Genomic DNA, 20,419 nt, shown 5'->3' with positions numbered 1-20,419 from the left:
GCTGCTGCTGCTTGTGTTGTTGCTCTCAAGTTTCGTGTTGCCTTTCGCCTTGCACTTTTTAGTTATTCTCTTAGCTACGTCTGTTTCAGAACGTTTCTTGAGCGCGTCTTCTTCAGTCGTTTCGATTCCTTTGCTTCGTTGGGAGATTAAACGCGATTAGCGGCGAATTGCCCAAACAAACGGAAAGCTTCGAATGATTTTAGCACGACGATTAACTACACAAATACTACGTAAAGTATAATTATTTACAAACGAATTATTTACACCTGCACGCAAGCAGCTAGTTTACGTAATTACTACTACAACAAATAAACGTTAACAAAAACGTGCAATTTAACAGCAACAACAGCCACAACGACAACAGCAAATCAGTGTCAAAATGCGAATCTTTAGAGAGATTCTATTTGATTTATATTTGTGCGCCTCGTCGTGTTCCGTCGGAGCGCCAAGTTGAACTGCCATGAACTGAGTTGGAGACGTTCTCGTCGACGTCGTCGTCTATCGCCCGTTTCCACACGATGCCTCAAGCTCTGCCGCGATTAGCTCAATTGAATAAAAGTGAAATTTAAATTACAAATACAAAATCAGCTCGCGCCATGCGTAGAAATGCGTAGAAGCAGGCAAAAGAGCGAGAGAGTGCGAGAAATAGACCAAGTGTGAGCGCAGCTAAATTTGTGGCCTTGGGCACAGTTGGGGAGACGCGTGTGCATTAGCTAACAATTAACATTAAATATAATATATAAATTAGCTACACCGAGTAAAGCAAACATAAATACATTTAAAGTTTATTGTTGTTAAGTTAATTGCTTTAAGGTGAAGCACATTTCATTTGTTTACATTGCGCGCGTAGTGCTGCAAAAGGCGCGCTTAGCCAAGACACAAACCAGTACTATAAGAGCTACGCGCCAAAAGTAAAGTTTGAAAGTTAAATCTTTTCAACAAATTTGTTGTTGTTGCTACGGCTATTGTTGTTGTTGTTGCTGCTGCTTTAACTTAATATGGTAATTTGTATGCTATGTGTGCTTCTCTGCCCAAGTGTGTGTGTTGATATTTGTTTTCACCAGCTATGCGCAAAAATGATTATAATTTAAGTCACATTTCTATTTTAGTATTCAAACAGCAACAGCAAATTGTGAACGGTATGTGAGTTGATTTTATTTGTGATACTCTGTAAATTTGGAATAGGTTATAATGGCTAAAAATTTTATGTTCTTCATTTATACTGTAGTAAAGAATACCTAGCTTTTAAATATATTCAATTCAATTAACAAAATGAAAATATGGAAAGGTATTTCGCTTTTCATATACATATGTACATGCATTTCTCTGACATGTGCATTAAGATATTACATTCATAACGAAAGTTATTCAATAACTAATTTTGCTTAATGGAAGTCCCGTAGGGAAAGCAATTAAAATAGTTGCACTAAGTGCGCAATAGATGGCGCTCTCTGTCTCGCTGCTAATTAGAATCCAATTTGAATGGCATTTCTACCGAGTTTTGTCAACTGCTGGGTGTATTGCAGTCGCACACTCCCCACCACATTCCTCGTTTATTTACTATTTAATTACTCCACTGGCAGCGATTACCGTTGTAGGAGATTCGCCTACGCAGGCAGCGTACAGGTGTCCGCTATCAATATTCGGCTAGCTTGATTCAGTGGGCCATAGGGCCAAAGATTTTTTCGACAAACTCAAGTTGATTTTGTTTTTGTTTTCATATTTGGGCAATTGCTTGCGGCACATAAACAATAAATTAACAGCAAATGCTAACAAAACAAACAAACGATAACAAACACGCACAGACATGCGCGCCTGCGTGTGTGTGTGTGTGTGCGCGTGTGTGTGTGTGTGTAATCATATGTCATCATCAGCAACATGATGGCATTTTGTAGAACCAACTGCTGAGTCAGAGTTGACATCCAAAAGCCACAAATTGGGGCCGACTCTGGGGGCTTCAAACTGGGCTTTAGCATTGCCTCTAGCTGCTCTATTGCTATCTCTGTCTCGCCACATATTTATGCTCATGCAAGCAGTCGGAAAAAGGGCATATTGGTTCTGTGGAATGTGTGCTTGATAATGGATATCTATTGATCTGAGAGAGAGAGAGAGAGAGATGTGAAACTACGTTACGATTTGATTTGTTATTTGAATTATGTATTACGTAACGGGTATTAACAGACATGTTACAGCCTAATGAGGGGGCTTGAAACTTGATAGACTTATTTAGGCAATTTGGCATCTATCAAATTTCAATTATAAGTGATATAAGAAAATATCAAATGCACGGTTATAGCCTAATATTTTAACCATCATAATATTACACCATATTTTAATCACTTACGCATACCTTATTATATCTAAGTCTTTTTTTATTAAATGTCAACAAATGTTGAATTTTTATAGATTATAAAATCTATATATGTATGTATATGTTCTTAAACTGAGAGCGTAAAGTATGGCAAAAGAAATGGCCCTTCAATGAAGTATATTATGCGCCTATTGAGGGCGTGGTTCCAGAACCAGACTGAATCACATTAAAATGCAGTGCACAAATGATTCAGAGAACGATCTCAGCTGCACTTAAGGCAAAACAACTCATGAGCATGAGTCAAATTGAGGGCGTTACGCGCTGAGCAGCCCAAGTCTCGACCGCGCTGAGCGTGTATTATGCAGTCGCTCAAGCTCGGCTGCAACGCTCTCTTGTTTTGGTGCCGCTTTCGTGTTGATTTCGTTGAGCGCATTTCGCTGCAGAACGCCGGTCGAGACAGACGCAAGCTGTGCGTCCAAATTGATAAATAATCAGCACGCTCCAGCAGTAGCTGAGAAAGAGAGAGAGAGTGAGTCGGAGGTAGACAGAAGACAGAAGCAAAATAGAAACCGAAACATATTTTAAAACAAGCTACTAACTAACGGCTGCTAACTCTTTGCTCTAAACAAAACCAATCGACGACTCGCCGCTAATTGCTTGTTGTTGTTGTTGTTATTATTGTTGTTTCTTTCGGTTCGTTCAGCTTTCGTTGCCAAAAAAGAAAAAGCAAGAACGGAAAAAAGCGTAAAAAAGTTTTTCATTTGTGAATCGGGCATTCGATTTGGCCTTGCGAAACTTTCCGGGTGAGTACTTAAAATACTTAAAATACAATTTCAGTTGTTGTTCGTCGCTGGCATTGAGCGGAAGCCAGAAAAAAAATATATATATATGTATATAATTGCACTTAATTGCAGCTAACCGAAATGGCCAATACGAACGTGAAAATCGTCGAGTCGAAACTGGATCTGTTCCAGGCGCCGCAGCACTATGCCCTGGCCCATGCCGTCGACTCCTCTTTCTCGGCGGTCCGCGGCTCCCTCGCCTGGCAGTTCGCCCTCATCTACGGGGACGTGGACGATCTGCGACGGCGTCGCGTCACCAGCGGCAACTGCGTCGTGCTCGAGCATAATGCACGATTCGTCTACTATTTGGTGACCAAGGGCAATCTCTATGCCGGCAGCAGCTACGACGATGTCCAAGCGGCGTTGATATGCATGCGAGAGCATATGGTAAGGCTGGCGAGTGGGAAGGGAAAAGGTCACTGTGTGTGTGGGAGTGAAAGAGAGGTAGTGGGTTGGAGTGGAAGCGGGAGAGAGAGAGAGTGAGATGTATTTAGTTCTATGTTGATTACAGAGAGGGAATAATACCGAATGTTAAAAGATAAGCTGACAATAAGAAAGAAAGAGAGAGGGCGAGGAAAGTGAGTATAAAAAAGTGAGTATTATTAGATTAGTTAGTTGATTAGAAAACAACATAAATATGTATGTAGATATGGGAATACATTCATTAAAAGGGCTTAGAGAAACATATGTAGGATTGATGATTTAAGTGTGAGAATGATTGAGTAAAGGAGAGAAATGGGGAAAAAACTAATTAGACAAATATATAGATTTTATGTTCTTCATAAGTGACAGAAAGTTAGAGGGAGAGAGAGACAAAAGATGATCCGATATATGCATACCTTGACGAATATTAAAAGAGCAACAAGTATGTAGAACGATATATATAAAGATCTTAGATAAGAAAAAACAAGCCAGAGTGAAGTCTAAAGCGAGAAGTGAGAAATTTAGGGAAAGGCAAAGAAACATTATATCTATAGTATAATCTGCCAGTAAAAAAGAGTATGAAACCAAAGATGATAGTCAAGAATCATAGTAATTTGGGTATTTTGCCTCATAATAAATGATATAAATTCTTGTAGTTTAGTTAGGGTATAAAAACGTCGGCTATGCCCATACTACTCAACTGTGTTTGCACAGCTTCTCGTTAATTTACAGTTAATTCGTTGGCATCATAAATATGTAAACAGAAGTATTTATCTAGCTATATATAGAGAGAGAGAGAGGGCGCAAGACACAGACCGAGTCACGCATATGTTAATTAATCAAAGTCAATCAAATTTTGTCAATCACGCATCGCAGCGGAATCATGAAATCACCAAAGTGGCGATGCCGCGGATTTGCTGCGGCGAGAGCGAAGGCCTCCAGTGGAAGCAAGTGAAGCGCATCATGCAGCAGATATTCGCTCACAGCGAGTATCCCATTGAGATCATGATATGCGAGCATGACGACATAACCAGAGAGGTGAGCGAGAACAAATGGGGAATGCATCTAAATACATATATATATATGTACATATACATATGTCTCTCCCTTTCCAGCTGGCTGCGCCAAAGTGTCAGATAACCGAGGCGAAGGGCAATTTGTTTAGCGCACCGGAAAACTTCGCCTTGGTGCACTCGGTGAGCGCGGACTTTGCCATGTGCGCCGGGATCAACTTGCAGTTCCGCTGCAAATTCGGCCAGGTGGACGAGCTGAAGCGACAGCAGCGGCACACGGGCAACGTGGCCGTGCTGGAGCAGGGCGGACGGTACATCTACAATCTGGTGACCAAGGAGCGGGCGCACGAGAAGTGCACCTACACGGCGCTCTACTATGCGCTGCTGGCCATGCGGGAACACATGGTAATCTAGTTTAGACCGTGCTTTAAATGATCGACTATTAGCCAAACTGTAATTCCAATCCTCAGCGTGAGCATCTGGTCACTAAGCTGGCCATTCCGCGGCTGGGCTGTGGCATCGATCGCTTGGATTGGCTGCGCGTGCGCAGCCTGCTGGAGCTGGTGTTCATACGTGATGGCGTAGACATCATTGCCTTCTTCTATCAGCCGCCCAGCATGGAGCGCGATACCATCAAGGTGATCTGTCCCACCTGCAGCCACATGAAGCTCATGCAGCTGCCGCGCAGCGTCAGCTCCTCGAGAAATTCGCTGCACAGAGAGAAGACGCCCTTCTGAGTGGCATTTGGATAAATGGGATTTCTTTGTATATATACACTATATATAATTCTTAATTTATAACATTCGAAATGGGTTTGCATGGGTTGCAAGGCACCAAATGCACCGTTACTTATAACTAGTTTTTAGCACAAGAAAATTACAATTATTTTACGAATATTTATATGCAATACATACACATACATATATAATATATTGACAGCGAATAAAAAGACAACGCCTGAAGCTGGCTTTAAACGAAGCAAATGTGTTTTACAGCATGATTAACAGAGCTAACAAATATTCTATATAGTAGGCCATGATTCAACTGTCTCTACGTGTATATAAAGGGCTGTGTAATTGCTTGATTGTTCAGTTCTTGCTTGAAGCGCTTAGCATCACTCTACAAAAGAAAACAAAAAAAACAATTAAATACAAAAATGTCCTCTCTTAAAGTTGCAGAGATTCGTAGCGCCTTTCATCGCTCGTTTGTGCGGAGTATGACTGGCTTCAAGTTCAACGAGGTGGAAGGAGATCTCTTCACGGCTCCGAAGACTCACTCGCTGGCCCATTGCGTGGGCGCTGACCTGGCCATGGGCGCAGGCATAGCGGTCAAATTCAAAGAGATCTACGGCAAAGTGGACGAGCTACAGGCACAGAAGGCGCGTGCCGGGGAGCTGGCTTTGCTGAAGGATGACGAGCGTTACATCTACTATTTGGTGACCAAGTCGCAGAGCTGGGCGCTGCCCACATACGAGACGTTGCAGTCATCGCTGGAGAAGATGCGTGATCACATGGTAAGCAAGTCCTGATTAATATTTATATGGGATATGTAAAACTTCATTTACTTGTCCGCAGGCCAAGAATGACGTTCATAAGCTGGCCATACCGCGCATCGGCTGTGGCATTGATGGCCTGCAGTGGGACAAAGTGAAAGCCATTATCAACGATGTCTTCCAGCGCGAGGATGTGGAAATTACGGCCTACAACTTCGTGCCGCCACAGGAAACTCAATAATTGAATGAATTCTTAAATTTATTGTTCACAAACAGTAGTTCCTCTATTTATTTGATGGTGGTGCATAATTATAGACTTTCAATTCAATAGAATCCGATTGAAATATCTCTACCAGCATTTTTCGTACTTTACTCCAGCTAAGACCGTCCAGACCGCAGCCAATCCTTGGCAGAGCCAACTTGGTAACATTATGCTCGGCCTGTTGAAGACAAAAACTGTTATATTTGATATGAGCTATCAGAGCTCTTACCATATGCTGTTGCATGGCACTTAGGGAGCTGTGGAGCAGCTCATAGGTGGGTTTGCCCCAGCTGCTCAGCTTGGTTATTAAATAGTAAATGTAGCGTCCATTATCTTTCAGGATGGCCACGCCGCCCGGTTTCACATTTTGCTTTTGCAATTCAGCAACTTTGCCAAATTTATTGCTGTCAAACAGAATGATTAAAATTAACAGTAGTAGAAATTTGCCAAATAGACTTACCGGAATTCGACGGCAATGCCCTTGCCCATGCGCAGATCGGCGGCGACGCAATGACACATGGAATACTCGGGGCCTGCCGAGAATAAGTCACCATTGACTTCTCTCAGTTTGAAATCTGACATATTCACACTCAGCTTTAGGTTTCAATCAGAATAAATTCACTCAAGTCGATTTCCAAATATTGCCGCGCGAAAGCACGCGACGATGTTGACATGCGAACGGCAAGAACGGTAGAATAAACAAAACAGCTGATGAATTGGTTTTGCAGAATGGGTAAGTGTTGAAAAGTAATAAAAAGCGGGTTAGCAGCTGGTAACGGTTCCAATTGAATTGAATAAATGATTGGCAGATTGCAACTGAAAGCAGAAACAAATGAATATATAATTATAATAATTTGTGTAAAAATAAGTTATTCAGATGATTTTCAAATTTATATTGCAATAACAAAATACAGAAAATACCTTGCGATACCGGTAGTATTTAATCACAGCTGTGATATAATACCAAAAAATACCAGTGTTTGATAACAAAAGTAAAATTGCAATTTAGATAATGTAACTTAAAGGTTGTTAAATGAGTTTCATTTTTAATTTTATTGCCGCTTTTGTACGCAAAATGCTGGAGCTGCTGCGAATTGGGGGCAAATTAACGCACACGCTGAGCATTTACGTGAAAACGAATACGGGGCGCACGCTGTCCGTGAACTTGGAGCCGCAGTGGGACATCAAAAACGTTAAGGAACTGGTGGCGCCGCAGCTGGGCCTGCAGCCCGACGAAGTGAAAATTATATTTGCTGGAAAAGAGCTTAGCGATGCCACAACCATTGAGGTAGGCGTGACATGCAATAGAATAACAGAACAATATAATATGAATAAGAATTGTAGCAATGCGATCTTGGTCAGCAAAGCGTGCTGCACGCCATTCGTTTGCGACCGCCTGTGCGTGAGCGCAAGGCCAGCGCCCTAATGGAGGAGGAGTCAAGTCCGGAGGAGCCATCGAAGCCGTTAAATGAAACGTTGCTTGACTTGCAGCTGGAGAGCGAGGAGCGTTTAAACATCACCGACGAGGGTGAGCAACAGGTGAAATTAGCTCACTGAACACTGTTTACCTCTCACGCACCTTCGCAGAGCGGGCGCGTGCCAAGGCGCATTTCTTTGTCCACTGCGGCCAATGCAATAAACTGTGCAAGGGCAAACTGCGTGTCAGATGCTCTCTGTGCAGAGGCGGCGCCTTCACAGTGCATCGGGATCCCGAGTGCTGGGATGACGTACTGAAGCCGCGTCGTATACGCGGCCACTGCGAGAGTCTTGAAATTGCGTGTGTGGACAACGAGGCGGGTGATCCGCCCTTTGCCGAGTTCTACTTCAAGTGCGCCGAGCATGTCTCGGGCGGTGAAAAGGATTTCTCTGTGCCCTTAAATCTAATTAAGAACAACATTAAAAATGTGCCGTGTCTAGCCTGTACGGAGGTCAGGTGAGTGCTACATCAGCTCTTAGATGTCTCTCTTACCGTGCTCTTTGCAGTGAAACCGTTCTGGTCTTTCCTTGCGCCTCACAGCACGTCACCTGTATCGATTGCTTTCGCGACTATTGTCGCTCACGTCTTAGCGAACGCCAGTTCATGCCGCATCCTGACTTCGGCTACACACTGCCCTGTCCGGCTGGCTGTGAGCATTCCTTTATTGAGGAGATTCATCACTTTAAGCTGCTGTCCCGGGAGGAGTATGAACGCTACCAGCGTTTTGCCACCGAAGAGTTTGTACTACAGGCCGGTGGCGTTCTCTGCCCGCAGCCAGGCTGTGGCATGGGCTTGCTCGTCGAGCCGGACTGCCGCAAGGTGACCTGTCAGAATGGCTGTGGCTATGTCTTCTGTCGCAATTGCCTGCAAGGCTATCACATTGGCGAATGTCTGCCAGAAGGAACCAGCGGGGCTGCTTCCAATTCTTGTGAATACACTGTCGACCCGAATGTGAGTAACTACTGCCTTACAAGTGCTTGTATAATCCTTGTATTGCATATCTCACAGCGTGCTGCTGAAGCTCGTTGGGAGGAGGCCAGCAATGTAACAATCAAAGTGAGCACCAAACCCTGCCCGAAATGTCGCACGCCCACAGAGCGGGATGGTGAGTTGCAGATTATGGCTTATACAACAGTATTCGAAAAGCCTTCCTTCCACTCCTTCCAGGTGGCTGCATGCACATGGTCTGCACACGCGCCGGCTGCGGCTTCGAATGGTGTTGGGTCTGTCAAACAGAATGGACGCGGGACTGCATGGGCGCCCACTGGTTTGGCTAAGAGTACGTTTTGTCTTGAGGACAAACTTTGTTAATTGTTTTTATTCATGTTCTACATCTGCTGGCTGTATTTGAAGACTGTTAAGAGTTATTTAAAAGAAAAGTGCATGGTGTAGGTTAATCTGAAGTCCTCCACCAAGTGGCAAATAAAATTGTAAAAGTTAACAATCATATTATCATATAAATATATGTCTAAATCAAACTATGTAGAATGTAATATATAGTATATTATAAGCAAAGCCATCTATCATCTTTTTAATTCATTCATTCATTTTACTTCCTTTGCCAGTTATCGCCTTTACCTTCACACCCTGTATGCCGTCTAGCGAATCAATAACAAAAACACCCTTGACTACATGCGTCTAACTGGGTATTTCACCATCCATCCGCTGCACCCTACCCCACTGTATTATGGCGTTGCGTGCGCACGCTTTGTTTACGTTTTTTTCTATTTTTTTTTTTCCTTTGCTGCTTAACCTCTGTAACGCTGTCGCCCACAATATTTTTGGTGGCTTTGCTGTTGACTGTAAAAACCGCAAAGCACAGCACGTGCATCTGGAGAGAGCCAGACTGCGAGAGAGTCCCTCGTACAGTTGGGCAGCAGTAACAGCTCTCTCCCAGATTTAATCAATAATAATGGCGCGTATTGACCGTGTATATCTTTGTATGTGTGACTATGTGAATGACTATGTATGTTTGCATTTTTCCGGTATTTATATAAATACATAAGCTGTTATCGACTTTATGTTGTTATGCCGTCAGTACTGTGTGCCCCCTAATATGCGCTATAGTTTTTATCGCCTCTGCTAACATCAATAAAGCAGCCGCATACATACCCATTGATAACATGACTAGCACTGAACCAGGGAAACCCCTCGGGCGCTAGCTATTTGGCTGCGCACTCGCTCTCTTTCTACTCGGTCACCTTCTCGTGCGCATATTGCTTGCATGTGTGTGTGTGTGGTGTTTCCTAGTTTTTGTTTTGGCTCGCTCTGTTTTTGTTCGGTTTCTGTTTTGTGCTCTAATTTCGTAAGCAAAGTAAGTGAATTTACAAATGACATTTGCGCGAGAGAGCGTTTTCGCCCCATTGCAATTGCCAAATGCGCGCTCTCTCGCTCTCGCTCTTGCCCATCGCCCGTTGCCTCCTTCACTCTCTCCCTAATTCGGCCTCAGCGAAAGCTCACTCGCTCGCTCGCCCCGCTAGCAGCGCGTGTATGTGGGCAGGTTGCCCATCGAATCGGGTCACACAGTTTGCGCTGGGTTCCCAGTGCAGCACAGCGGTTGGGCCGATTCTTTGTAGCTGTTGTTGTTGCCTTTTCCTTGCTTCTTTTCGCTATTCCTATTGCTTGTTCCCCCTTTCGATGTTGGTGTCGTTACGCTGCTTTTTCGCCGCCGTCTTTTGCCAGCTTTGCTTCTTTATATTTCGGGGGTACGATGGCAACACTGCTGAGGCTGGCTGCCAGTGTATAAATGGTAGCGCGCCAGCCGTATCGCATTTCAGTCTACGTTGGACTTTGGCGCGCGTCGTACACGCAGCGCATACGTAACGCATTTACATTCAAGGGTTAAGCAGTCGGCACCGCCACCGCCACTTGGCAATGCCCATGTGAATTCGAGTGTGTATGTGTGCTTGTGCTTGTGTACATGTGAAGCTGAATACGAACGCGAATGTGTCTACGAGTGTTTACCGTTTGATCGTTTGCCTCTCTTCGATTTTTGTGCTGCGAGAGTGCGAAGAGTACCAATGCATGAGAGAGCTCTTGAGTATTCACAATATATAAGTATTTTGAATTCGTATGCAACACTTCAAATATAACGGTATTTTAAATTGAAAAGATAAAAAACTAGCATTTCATAATTAAACATAAAGAATAAAATCATATTTATTAACAAAAAATAAACTTTTTGTATGTAATTAATTCCAAGTGAGTTTTTCGGTAAGTTTATAAATACATACATAAACATATGCTTAAATTATACTTGATATATGTACATATAGTTATATTATATGTCATTTACCTTAAGAAATATTAGTAATCATGAACATTTAGCTCTTCCAGCTTAGCTGCCCATATCCTATGCTGCATTATTTTTCACACACTCAAAAGCTTGCGCTCGTTCACGCACTTGCCCCAATTATTGAAAAGCATCAATAACAACAACAAAACAGAGATGCATTAGCAACAGCAGATGCACGCACACACACACTGCCGTACGCAGCTCTCAGTTAAAATTGCATTTAAAAAAAAAAAACATTCTGCATCATACATTCGGGCACTGTCAATATTTGCTAGCTCAAGTGCGCTCGCATATTGTGACGTATACGAGAGGACGTCAACGTAACAATTACTACATATGCGTACGTTAGTATGTGTACGTGTGTGACTACATACTTGTACTTGCCTGTGTACACCACTAGCATCAGAGCTTGGCAACAACTGGGAAACTGTTAAAAAGTTGAGAGCATAGCAAAGCATTAATGAAGCTGCGCTGAGCAGGCAGGCAGGCAAACAGCTCGACTCGATTCGGCGTGGCTGCTGCTGCCGCTGCCGCTGCTGCTGTTCCTCTGTTTGTTTTTATTGATTTATATGCGCTAGAACTGGGCGGCTGTTGCTGTTGTCCCAAGCAGTACGCGGCCCACACACAAACATACATACATACATAGGTATGTATACGCTTACAGGCAGCATCCCATGCCATACAGCTTCCGTTTCCTGCTGTTCACTTGCAACGCATGAGCATGGAGAGAGTGCGAGCGAGAGCGGGCTACTTGGCACCTAAGACCCCATTGCAGTTGCTCAACACATTTGCGAGGCTCATTTCATTTACAGTTCTTTTCGTTTCATTTTTACAGTTTTACAGCTTGACACACGCACTTAACATAACCCGTTTCAATTGGCTCTCGCGCTCTCTGCCGGCTGTGTGCTCTCTTTCGTCTTGCTCTGCTCTCTCAGCTTTTAGCGGCGCTTGTTTACATTGATTATGTTATTCTGCATGGGCACGCGTGTGTGCATGTGTGTGAGTGTCTGCTAATAGAGTTGCTGCTGGTTGCCCCCACTCCACTCTCTCTCTCTCTCTCTGCCACTACTGTTTTGCTAATTTCTTTTCGCCGCCAGCCAGCAGGACATCTTAAAAGTCGCCGAATCAATAAGTTGACACACCCAATGCATCATAATGCCAAAATAACTATCGTTTCAGTTATTGGTTTTAGGTTGAAATACATATAAAAGAGAATATATTGGACCTATTCAATAATTGGCATGAGTCAGTCATTACACACAGCTTCACAGGGCTGCTATTGCTTCAACCAACCAGCCACCCACTTCATATTCCCTTTCGCTCTCTCTTTCACTCTGTCTCTCTTTCTCTGTCAGCATGTATGCACTTTTGTGGCTCATTAACGGCTTGCGTGAGACCAAAATGCTTTGCGGTTTTCATGCATTCATCTTAGTGCACAAGCACACACGCAGACACTCTCTCCCTCTCTCACACACACACAAGCACAGTGCGTGGTTAGCTTGCTATGTCAAGCAGCCATTTGTTGTTATTGCCTTTGCTATGGCACTGCAGCTGCCCAATCATCGTTAACAGTTAAACAAGCATTCATCCCATCATCCATCCTTGTTGTCTTCGTCCCATTTATCAATGCAAGCCACATTTCTCTCTGATGCTTAAATTCGTTATTTGTATTAAAAACCTAGCGCGACAGATGAAAAAACTTAACATTCTGTTATCCGCTAATGCTAAATGCTAAACAAATTATAACAGTCCGATGAAAGTGATTTATTTTTAGGCAAATACCAAGGATAAGTCCCAAATTCAAGTGAAATTTTCTTATATATTCATTGCATACTTCAAGGAGCCCACTCTTACAGCGCACTCCTATTATCTTGCTTGTCCATTGCCTTCATTTAATGCTAATTTGGCAGCAGCTTCTGATGTTAGAGCGCTGTCTCATTATGCCGTACACACACGGCATATCCTGCAGCTTTATTGTCTTGCGAAATGAGCATTAAGTGTTATTGTTTAGCATTAATTGAATTGTGGACACATACGAGCTGAGCAAATTAACGGCAGACGCCTTACCCCAACTCTGACTTCGACTCCGACCAATGAAATATTTAAGCTTTAAGTGCAGGCTAACATTTCACACGTTTTATTCTTGCTTACAGGCGCCTTTAAGGACTGCACAGCAAGGGAGACAGCAAAGGGACAGGACACACGTCAGTCGAGTATAAAATCAATAAGAGACACATGTAATTGGATAGCCCCGGCATTGGCAATATGGCCGGCCCAGCAACTGCTAAGGGAACGGGGCAGTCAACTTTGCCGTTGTTAGTGTTAGTGTGGCTGTTGCACGAGCGGCGCCACTAAGCTGCAAGGACACACACAGCTGGCCAACATGTCGGACAGATACGCCGCCGGCTACTACGAGCAACTGCACCCGGCTCAGGCTCAAACCCAGGCCCAAGCTCAGGCCATGTCTCACTATGCAGCGCCTGGTTATCGCGGCGGCTATGGCAGCGCCTACAATCCCTATGGCTATGGCTATGGCAGCTCCAGTCCGGGCCCCGCTCCCGGCCCCGCCTCCTATATGCCCAGCTATTATCGCTATGCGCCCTACGCCTCGCCCCACTACAGTCAGCCGTCGCCGCATCAGCATCATCATGCGAGCATGTTCACGCCCGCTGGCCAGCAGCTGATCCCCTCCAGTGTGCTACACTATCCGCCTCGCCCACATGCGCAACATGCCTATCAACAGCAGCAGCAGCAGCACCAGCAACATCAGCTTCAGCAGCACCAGCAACATCAGCTTCAGCAGCAACAGCAGCACCAGCAACACCTGAGCAGCAGCAGCAGCTATGAGCAGCCAGCGCCTGCGCTTTACAGTGCTTCCGCCTTTGGTCAGGCACGCGGCTTTGCCGCCTATCAGCCAGCCACGTCCACGCACTATGCAACGCCCGGACGTTCAACGACGCCGGCACCGAATCGCACAGTGTTGCCGCCCAACTATTTGGAGCCATTACGCAACTACACAGAGCAGCATCAGCATCAGCAGCAGCAGCAGCAGATGCAGCTACAACAGCAGCAACAACAACAGCACAAGCTAGAGGAGTTGCAGCCAGAGCAAATCAAGCTGGAGCATGAAGCGGACGCAAATTCACCCAGCCAAAGATTAACCACATCGCCTCCACTGATCAGTGCCACCGGCACCGATAGCGGCATCAGCAATTGCAGCACGCGAGCACGCAGCGACAGCAGCCAGAGCACGCCCGTCTACAGCGGCGAGTATCCAGTGAATATGTCCGTGGAGTCCGCCTCCTGTGTGTCCTATCATTGTCCAGCCGATGGCCGAGACTACGAAGAAGAACAACAACAGCAGCAGCAGCAGCAACAACAGCAACAACAGCAGCAGCAGCAGCAACAACAACAGCAGCAGCAGCATGTGGAGGCAGCAGCTGTTGTCGATATGCCCGGTAAGTTGTCAGCATTACGCTCCATTTAATGTACAATTATGCAGGGGGCGACGCAATTATTGAAAATTTATGCAAACATATGTCAGACTAGATTATGTAACAAGCATTTAAGCCCGACCAGTGGCAGCTCAAGCAGCCGAAGCAGCAGTGTACATAAATCATGCAACATAATTTATGCACTGTGGTCTGCTGTTAAAATTAAATACTTGCTGTTAAAATAGGCATAGGCTGTTAACAGCGTAAGTTAACAGCAAAGCTGTTAAAACAAAGAGAGTCTGCCGTGAATATAAGAGAGTGGCAGAATTTTAATGCCAATGCTAACAGAATACGATCAAATAAGAGAGATGGAGAGGGAGAAATAAAAAAGGAGCTTATCGTTGCATGCAAAGTTACAGTCTGTTAATGCTTGCATGAATGAATTCAAACTTAGAAGAAAAGTCAAGCTTATGTACATATATTAAAGAGGAATTTAAGCAACATAACAGTTAGCTACAGCTAAAAGAACAAATTGAGAGTGAGAGAGAGCGACCTTTAACATTTTTGAGCATTTTACAAAACTTTTAGTAACTCAATTAAGCAACTGAAACTTGCTTAATCAAACTGGAACTAAAAAGCACATATTATACATAACTTTTCACATCACATTTTCTATTCAATTATAAATGGCAAGCCGGGCAGAGTTTCCACTGTGCTGGTTGTCCACTGCTTGTAAGCCAAGCCACTGCGTATACTTGATTTTGCATGCAAATGAATGCAAAGAGCGTCCATTTGAGTCGCCATCAACGCTCCGCCGTCAGCCTCATCAGCAGCAGCAGCAGCAGCAGCAACTGTCCGTCAGCCAGCCATTTGACACGACATGACGGTCAGTTGAGCAGTTGGGTAGACGAAAGAAGAGTAGAGGGCTGAGCAGAGGAGGGGAGAGTAGAGCAGAGTCGACATTTTGCAAACACTCAACCAATCAGCGTTGGTTAACTGCTCAAATGCTTCCGCTTCCTGTCGCAACGACTTAGCACAAGGTGGCGTGGGCTCTGTCGGCTGTCGACTGTTCGCCGTTAACTGTGACGAGCCTACGTCATGTTGCTTTAAAGGACTTGAAAATTAGCTGTCTATTTAGGCACGCAAGGCACTGGCAGTGGGGGGTTTGGCTCTCCCCTTTGATGAGCTGATTCTGATTTGACTTTTTGGCGGAGGCGTGCTTGGCGAATCAATAAGTTAACTTGGCTGATGACGCGTCACACACACAGCTGAACGATGGCAAGTGGATGGAAGGTGTTAAGTGTGCAAGGGAGCATCACACTCACACGCACACACACACGCACACATACACACTCGGCTCGGTGACCCTAACTCCACAGTTTGTCAGCTTTCCCTAAATATTTCCTAATGCAAACGAGACTTGTGGGCATAGCCATTGCTTATCAATGGGCGCTCAACTTACACACACATACGCACACACACACACACTTGTACAAATATGATTTGAGGGTGTGTGCGTGAAATGTCATCACAGCGGAGCATGTAAATGAACTTTACAACGCAATGTGGTGGGTTATTTGTAGCTGCTTGCTGTTTGCCCAACACACACAGAGACAAACGCGCAGACACACACACACATACATACGTATAAAGAAGAGACACCCTGGAACATGGGGGCTGTTCATGCAATATTTGCTGTAGAGGTACCCAGCATTGACGCAAAAATCAATGTCCGTTATGACAAGTCAACTGTAGTTCGAGAAGAAAAAAAAAACACCAGCAGCAAAGGATGCGCAATAAGCTGAAAGCTTATGCTAAGAGTAGTTTGGATAGAGATTATATAGCTTAGATATAGAATATGATTTAAAATGAACAGAGTAGAGAGACCGGCGGTTGCTTCAGCAAAGATAGCTATAAGATATTCAATCAAAATACCTGTTTATTCTTACTAAAATCTACATAAAATAATTCAGAAATATATCACTTATTATTAGCAATTAAAATTATTTATTAATTGATTTATTTCCACGCGGAAATTCTGTGCATTAAGCGAAATCTATAAAAATTCTTTAATATTTTACTAGCTATAATATTTTTTATAGATCTTCAAATATACTATATGAGCGAGCTAATGATAATAAAAGATTAATAAAGTAATATAGTTATTCAATCAACTGTTATTAAGCTAATATGCTCGCACCCACGCGCTATTATCAGCCTTTAAATTGATTATAATTGATTTATTTGACGTGAATACCATTACAATAACAACAATAGCAACAACAACAATTCAAATCGAATATCGCGACTCGTCGCGCTGCCCACAACAGAAAATACGTAAACAATGCGAGCCCAGTCGCATGCGCTGAAAAGTATGCTATAAATTTTTACATGCCGACTAACAGCCGAATGTGAGTGAGTGTGTGTGTGCGAGCCTATGCGTATGCATGTGTGTGTGTGCATGTGCTTGACACGTTCAACAAGTGCATGTTGATGTGTCGCTTACACACACATATACACTCACTCGCTCTCAATCTCTCACTCTCAAGCTCTCTCTCTCTCTCTCTCTGCACGAGCCTTACTCTCTTAGCTACCCCCGTTAGAAAAAAATAAATATAAATATAAGAAATTTGATAAGCGAGTGCGAAAAAAAAGCAACAAGAACAACAGCCACGAAAGCTACGGCTCTCTCGCGCTGGTCAACCTGACTGAACCTTTGTCTTTTTAACCCTTGATAGCCGCCAGCACGCATGACAAAATAATTACAAAACGCCTCAAAAATAATATGCGAAAAAAATAATAAAAAAAAAAAAATGTGCGAAGGCAATCTTTATTGATTTTTATTTAACACACGCTGCCTGCCTGGGCGGGCGCTTTATTTTTGCCAATTTTCCAGATGACATAAGCACGACGGCAGCGACGTCCACTCCCACGTCGACATCGACGTCAGCGTCAGCGTTAGCGTCGCCGCCTATTGTGAATGATACTGATAAGGCGGGCCATGCGGAGCAGCCGGATGTTGTGAACCGTGCGGAAATCAATTTGGCGAAGCCCAACAAGCAGACATCAGCAACACCAACAACACAAACACCAACAGCGCCGCAGGATATTGGGGAGCAGCAGTCGACAGCTAATCAAATCAACGACGATGCAGTCGGGGTAAGTTGGCGCAAAATTACAAATTAAAACTGCAGTCGGAAAGGGGATGGGGCAGGGGCTGGCTGTGATAGCAGGGGGCATCTGACTTGTCTAATTAAGCAACAGACAGGTGACAGCAGCGCCAACAGCAGCAACAACAGCAGCAGCAGCAGCAACAGCAGCGGTTCAATTAGGCAACGCAGCGCCACGCAGATGCCATGGCAAATTAGGGCAAAGCAACAAAAAAGGAGAGGAAGAAGAAGCAGAAGCAATGTAACGACAGACTGATAATGACAGACTACAATGATGCCCCGTTACAATAGCAGCAGCGCAGCAGCAGCAGCAGCAGCAGCCGCCGCAGCAGCCGACTCAAAAGAGAAGACCAAAAGCGAAATGCGTTTAGCTCCATCGACCGGCTTTCTAGGCAGAGAGCGACACCAGACAGACAACAGAGAGCGAGCGCACTAGAGAGTGAGAGTGCGCAAAAGTGAGCATGCGCAAGTAAAGAGAGCGCCGCACAAGCCGAAAGCCTTTGAACAGGGTGACTCAAGTAAAGCGCAGCTACAGAGCTCCTAGACCGAGCGCGCTAGCTAGCCGGAAGCCTTACTACAGGGTGTCTCTGCAGCAGCAGCAAAAGCGGGCGCCTATTGATTTTTGGGTGAACTTCAATGGGCTGCTGCTGTTGTGCTTGTCGGTGGGCTGGCTGGGCGGAGTTGCCTGGGTTGGGTTGCTTGACAACACAAGCTATGAGCACGCGCCTCACAGGGCACCTTTGCTGTTTGCAAGTTTCAAGTGCCCGCCACTTGAGCGTAGCAACTTTTTGTGCTGCAACTGCAAACTAAATCGATTTTTGTTTGTTTGCTTGTTGTTGTTACAGCAGCAGCTGCCAACAGCAGCAACATCAGCGGGAGCTACGCACAACTGGAGTCCGGCATCGAGACGGTCACGCACGCCGCCAGCGCCGCAGAACTCGCCCGTCGGCTATGGGCTCTCAGCGGCGGTTGCAACGAACACTGTGCCGCCTGCGCTGGCGCCCCTGCTGCAGCAGCAGCAGCAACAGCAGCATCATCAGCCGTTGAGCAGCAAGCGCAATGCCAAAAATCGCAACAGCAACAACAACAACAACAACAGCAACACAAACATCAACAACAACAACCGCATAATCGAATGCGATCTCATACCGAGCAAGAAATCAAAACGCAAGGCGAGCAAACGGGAAACGGAAACGGAAACGGAGCATGTAGAAGCCATGGAGTCCACAGTGCGCGAACAAATAAGGGTGAGCCCAAACACGCACACACACACACAGACGCACACAGAAGCAAAAGAAATGGCTTTTGAATAGCTTGAATACCCCTAGCTAAAGCAGCAGCAATTTCGACAATTATTTGACTAAGTTTATACCAAACTAATAATGGAATTAGATTGTCTCAAAATATTTTATTCATTAGAACATGTTTATTAAGGGAAGCTTTTGAGATATTAATCAAAAAACATTGTTAACATAGATATAACATGACAGCAGGAGCTGCAGGGCTTAGGCATCTATTGTACCTACAGGGTATACACTAGTCAGACATTTACAACGTTTACAGTTCTATTCATACAGCAATTGATTCAATATTGTTTCCTCACAGGATATCAAGCCTTTGCCTGGCTTTCAGCAGGCGTTCGGCTCCACCGAAATCGGGCGCTTCTCGGAGCGTTTTCTGCAAACGCCCGAGAGTCTGGTCGAGCGATTGGCCGAGGAATACGCAGCGAGCTACAGCAGCAACAGCAACAGCAGCAGCAGCAGCAACTACAGCAGCAACATGGGCAGCAGCTACTATGATGCCCCAATTGGTGGGAACATGCACGGCTATTGGCCATACGAGGAGCAGCATGGCTATGGCTATCCGAGTCCCGGTCACCACAGTCACAGTCAAATGTCGCGCAGTCGTATGCGTGGCCAGCTCTATCCCTACTATGCGGCGGACTATGCGGCGTATGAGCGATACGGCTATGCGGCCTACAGTGCGGCGAGCAGAGCGCGCTACAACGAGATACGCTGCAATGGCTATTGAAAGAGCTCACCAAAAAAAAAAGAATTAATATATATATATATAGAGTATATATATATATATATATATATGGATAACCTTGTCGTTTTGTCATTTAAAGAAAAGAAATTCTCTCTGTGTGTGCCTTTTTCGGTCAAAATACGGCAATGCCCCGCCCCGAAAACAGATTGTAGAGTATTTTATTGTCGGGCATTGCTGGCGTTGATTGCGTGCAAAATTCATATAAAAAAAAAAAAGTATAAATGGAAAAAACAAACAAGGCCAAAATGTAAATTGATAAGTAAGCGTTAAGTAGTTGAATGTTGAATGAGCACACAAAATGTTTGCCATTGGAGCAACCGAATTGTCCCACTGTACATACTCGTAGAGCAATGCATTTCGTTCTCTCGGTTTTCGTTTCTAGGCAATTTCTCTGCGTAATTAATTATAATTAGTGAAAGATGTGCCATTGAAAAGAACTTTGATGCGACATAAATGAAACGACTTTGACGTTCTGTTAGTTATATAATATATATATACGGTATATATACAACAATACATATTACAACGGTACTTAATGCAAGTTTTTAATTTTAATTTGTAATTAGTTAAAGCAAAGCACTAAATATTTTAACTTGATTTTCTTCATTTTCTTTTTGTACTTCTCCAATTTGAATTGCTAAACAATTTTTA

At 44.3% G+C, this 20,419-nt stretch overlaps 5 protein-coding genes across 8 annotated transcripts; 4 read left to right on the top strand and 1 right to left on the bottom strand.

Moving 5' to 3' along the window:
* The first annotated feature begins 74 nt into the window (after positions 1–74).
* Targ1 (Terminal ADP-ribose protein glycohydrolase 1) lies at positions 75–6,414 on the top strand. 2 transcript variants are annotated; one of them, XM_030386430.2, is made up of 3 exons: positions 75–230; positions 5,762–6,102; positions 6,164–6,414. In XM_030386430.2, exons 1-3 carry the CDS (start codon positions 194–196, stop codon positions 6,320–6,322), a joined length of 537 nt encoding a protein of 178 aa, XP_030242290.1. In that variant the 5' UTR covers positions 75–193; the 3' UTR covers positions 6,323–6,414. The 2 variants fall into 2 exon arrangements, with proteins under 2 accessions (XP_030242290.1, XP_089115954.1); XM_089259828.1 differs by lacking the exon at positions 75–230 and having other exon boundaries at positions 5,746–6,102.
* Targ2 (Terminal ADP-ribose protein glycohydrolase 2) lies at positions 83–5,572 on the top strand. Of its 2 annotated transcripts, none has more exons than XM_030386427.2 (6): positions 83–230; positions 3,015–3,114; positions 3,226–3,540; positions 4,453–4,614; positions 4,692–4,994; positions 5,060–5,572. In XM_030386427.2, the coding sequence occupies exons 3-6, from the start codon at positions 3,235–3,237 to the stop codon at positions 5,324–5,326; spliced, it is 1,038 nt and encodes a 345-aa protein (XP_030242287.2). In that variant the 5' UTR covers positions 83–230; positions 3,015–3,114; positions 3,226–3,234; the 3' UTR covers positions 5,327–5,572. The 2 variants fall into 2 exon arrangements, with proteins under 2 accessions (XP_030242287.2, XP_089115950.1); XM_089259824.1 differs by lacking the exon at positions 83–230 and adding an exon at positions 2,553–2,851.
* Targ3 (Terminal ADP-ribose protein glycohydrolase 3) lies at positions 6,340–7,080 on the bottom strand. Its single transcript, XM_030386432.2, has 3 exons — positions 6,804–7,080; positions 6,573–6,747; positions 6,340–6,521 (listed from the first exon to the last, which is right to left on the bottom strand). Exons 1-3 carry the CDS (start codon positions 6,923–6,925, stop codon positions 6,366–6,368), a joined length of 453 nt encoding a protein of 150 aa, XP_030242292.2. The 5' UTR covers positions 6,926–7,080; the 3' UTR covers positions 6,340–6,365.
* Positions 7,081–7,257: 177 nt separating this feature from the next.
* park (E3 ubiquitin-protein ligase parkin) lies at positions 7,258–9,267 on the top strand. Its single transcript, XM_030386422.2, has 6 exons — positions 7,258–7,631; positions 7,688–7,871; positions 7,931–8,276; positions 8,327–8,771; positions 8,829–8,925; positions 8,988–9,267. The coding sequence occupies exons 1-6, from the start codon at positions 7,377–7,379 to the stop codon at positions 9,095–9,097; spliced, it is 1,437 nt and encodes a 478-aa protein (XP_030242282.2). The 5' UTR covers positions 7,258–7,376; the 3' UTR covers positions 9,098–9,267.
* Positions 9,268–13,268: 4,001 nt separating this feature from the next.
* Positions 13,269–20,006, top strand: LOC115563460 (uncharacterized). Of its 2 annotated transcripts, none has more exons than XM_089259817.1 (4): positions 13,269–14,573; positions 17,446–17,708; positions 18,568–18,966; positions 19,325–20,006. In XM_089259817.1, exons 1-4 carry the CDS (start codon positions 13,499–13,501, stop codon positions 19,748–19,750), a joined length of 2,163 nt encoding a protein of 720 aa, XP_089115943.1. In that variant the 5' UTR covers positions 13,269–13,498; the 3' UTR covers positions 19,751–20,006. The 2 variants fall into 2 exon arrangements, with proteins under 2 accessions (XP_089115943.1, XP_089115942.1); XM_089259816.1 differs by having other exon boundaries at positions 18,565–18,966.
* Positions 20,007–20,419: the final 413 nt, after the last annotated feature.

This window comes from Drosophila navojoa, chromosome 4, assembly GCF_054131105.1.
Source record: "Drosophila navojoa isolate 15081-1374.11 chromosome 4, UAZ_NAV_1.0, whole genome shotgun sequence".
In the NCBI taxonomy this organism is placed as follows: domain Eukaryota; kingdom Metazoa; phylum Arthropoda; class Insecta; order Diptera; family Drosophilidae; genus Drosophila; species Drosophila navojoa.
The sequence above is the reverse complement of the archived record's forward strand: the minus strand, read 5'-3'. Positions and strand labels throughout refer to the sequence as shown.

What these genes read in the sequence shown, in the direction of transcription:
- park (XM_030386422.2), top strand. Translation starts at nt 7,377, where the DNA reads ATGAGTTTCATTTTTAATTTTATTGCCGCTTTTGTACGCAAAATGCTG. An exon ending in TTTAAACATCACCGACGAGG is followed by an intron (nt 7,872 to 7,930) that starts GTGAGCAACAGG and finishes GCACCTTCGCAG; the next exon opens with AGCGGGCGCGTGCCAAGGCG. An exon ending in CTAGCCTGTACGGAGGTCAG is followed by an intron (nt 8,277 to 8,326) that starts GTGAGTGCTACA and finishes TGCTCTTTGCAG; the next exon opens with TGAAACCGTTCTGGTCTTTC.
- Targ3 (XM_030386432.2), bottom strand. Translation starts at nt 6,925, where the DNA reads ATGTCAGATTTCAAACTGAGAGAAGTCAATGGTGACTTATTCTCGGCA. An exon ending in GGCATTGCCGTCGAATTCCG is followed by an intron (nt 6,748 to 6,803) that starts GTAAGTCTATTT and finishes TCTGTTTGACAG; the next exon opens with CAATAAATTTGGCAAAGTTG. An exon ending in GTGCCATGCAACAGCATATG is followed by an intron (nt 6,522 to 6,572) that starts GTAAGAGCTCTG and finishes TGTCTTCAACAG; the next exon opens with GCCGAGCATAATGTTACCAA.
- Targ2 (XM_030386427.2), top strand. Translation starts at nt 3,235, where the DNA reads ATGGCCAATACGAACGTGAAAATCGTCGAGTCGAAACTGGATCTGTTC. An exon ending in TATGCATGCGAGAGCATATG is followed by an intron (nt 3,541 to 4,452) that starts GTAAGGCTGGCG and finishes CACGCATCGCAG; the next exon opens with CGGAATCATGAAATCACCAA. An exon ending in ATGACGACATAACCAGAGAG is followed by an intron (nt 4,615 to 4,691) that starts GTGAGCGAGAAC and finishes CTCCCTTTCCAG; the next exon opens with CTGGCTGCGCCAAAGTGTCA.
- LOC115563460 (XM_089259816.1), top strand. Translation starts at nt 13,499, where the DNA reads ATGTCGGACAGATACGCCGCCGGCTACTACGAGCAACTGCACCCGGCT. An exon ending in TCAACGACGATGCAGTCGGG is followed by an intron (nt 17,709 to 18,564) that starts GTAAGTTGGCGC and finishes TTGTTGTTACAG; the next exon opens with CAGCAGCTGCCAACAGCAGC. An exon ending in CAGTGCGCGAACAAATAAGG is followed by an intron (nt 18,967 to 19,324) that starts GTGAGCCCAAAC and finishes GTTTCCTCACAG; the next exon opens with GATATCAAGCCTTTGCCTGG.
- Targ1 (XM_030386430.2), top strand. Translation starts at nt 194, where the DNA reads ATGATTTTAGCACGACGATTAACTACACAAATACTAC. An exon ending in ATTAACTACACAAATACTAC is followed by an intron (nt 231 to 5,761) that starts GTAAAGTATAAT and finishes CCTCTCTTAAAG; the next exon opens with TTGCAGAGATTCGTAGCGCC. An exon ending in AGAAGATGCGTGATCACATG is followed by an intron (nt 6,103 to 6,163) that starts GTAAGCAAGTCC and finishes ACTTGTCCGCAG; the next exon opens with GCCAAGAATGACGTTCATAA.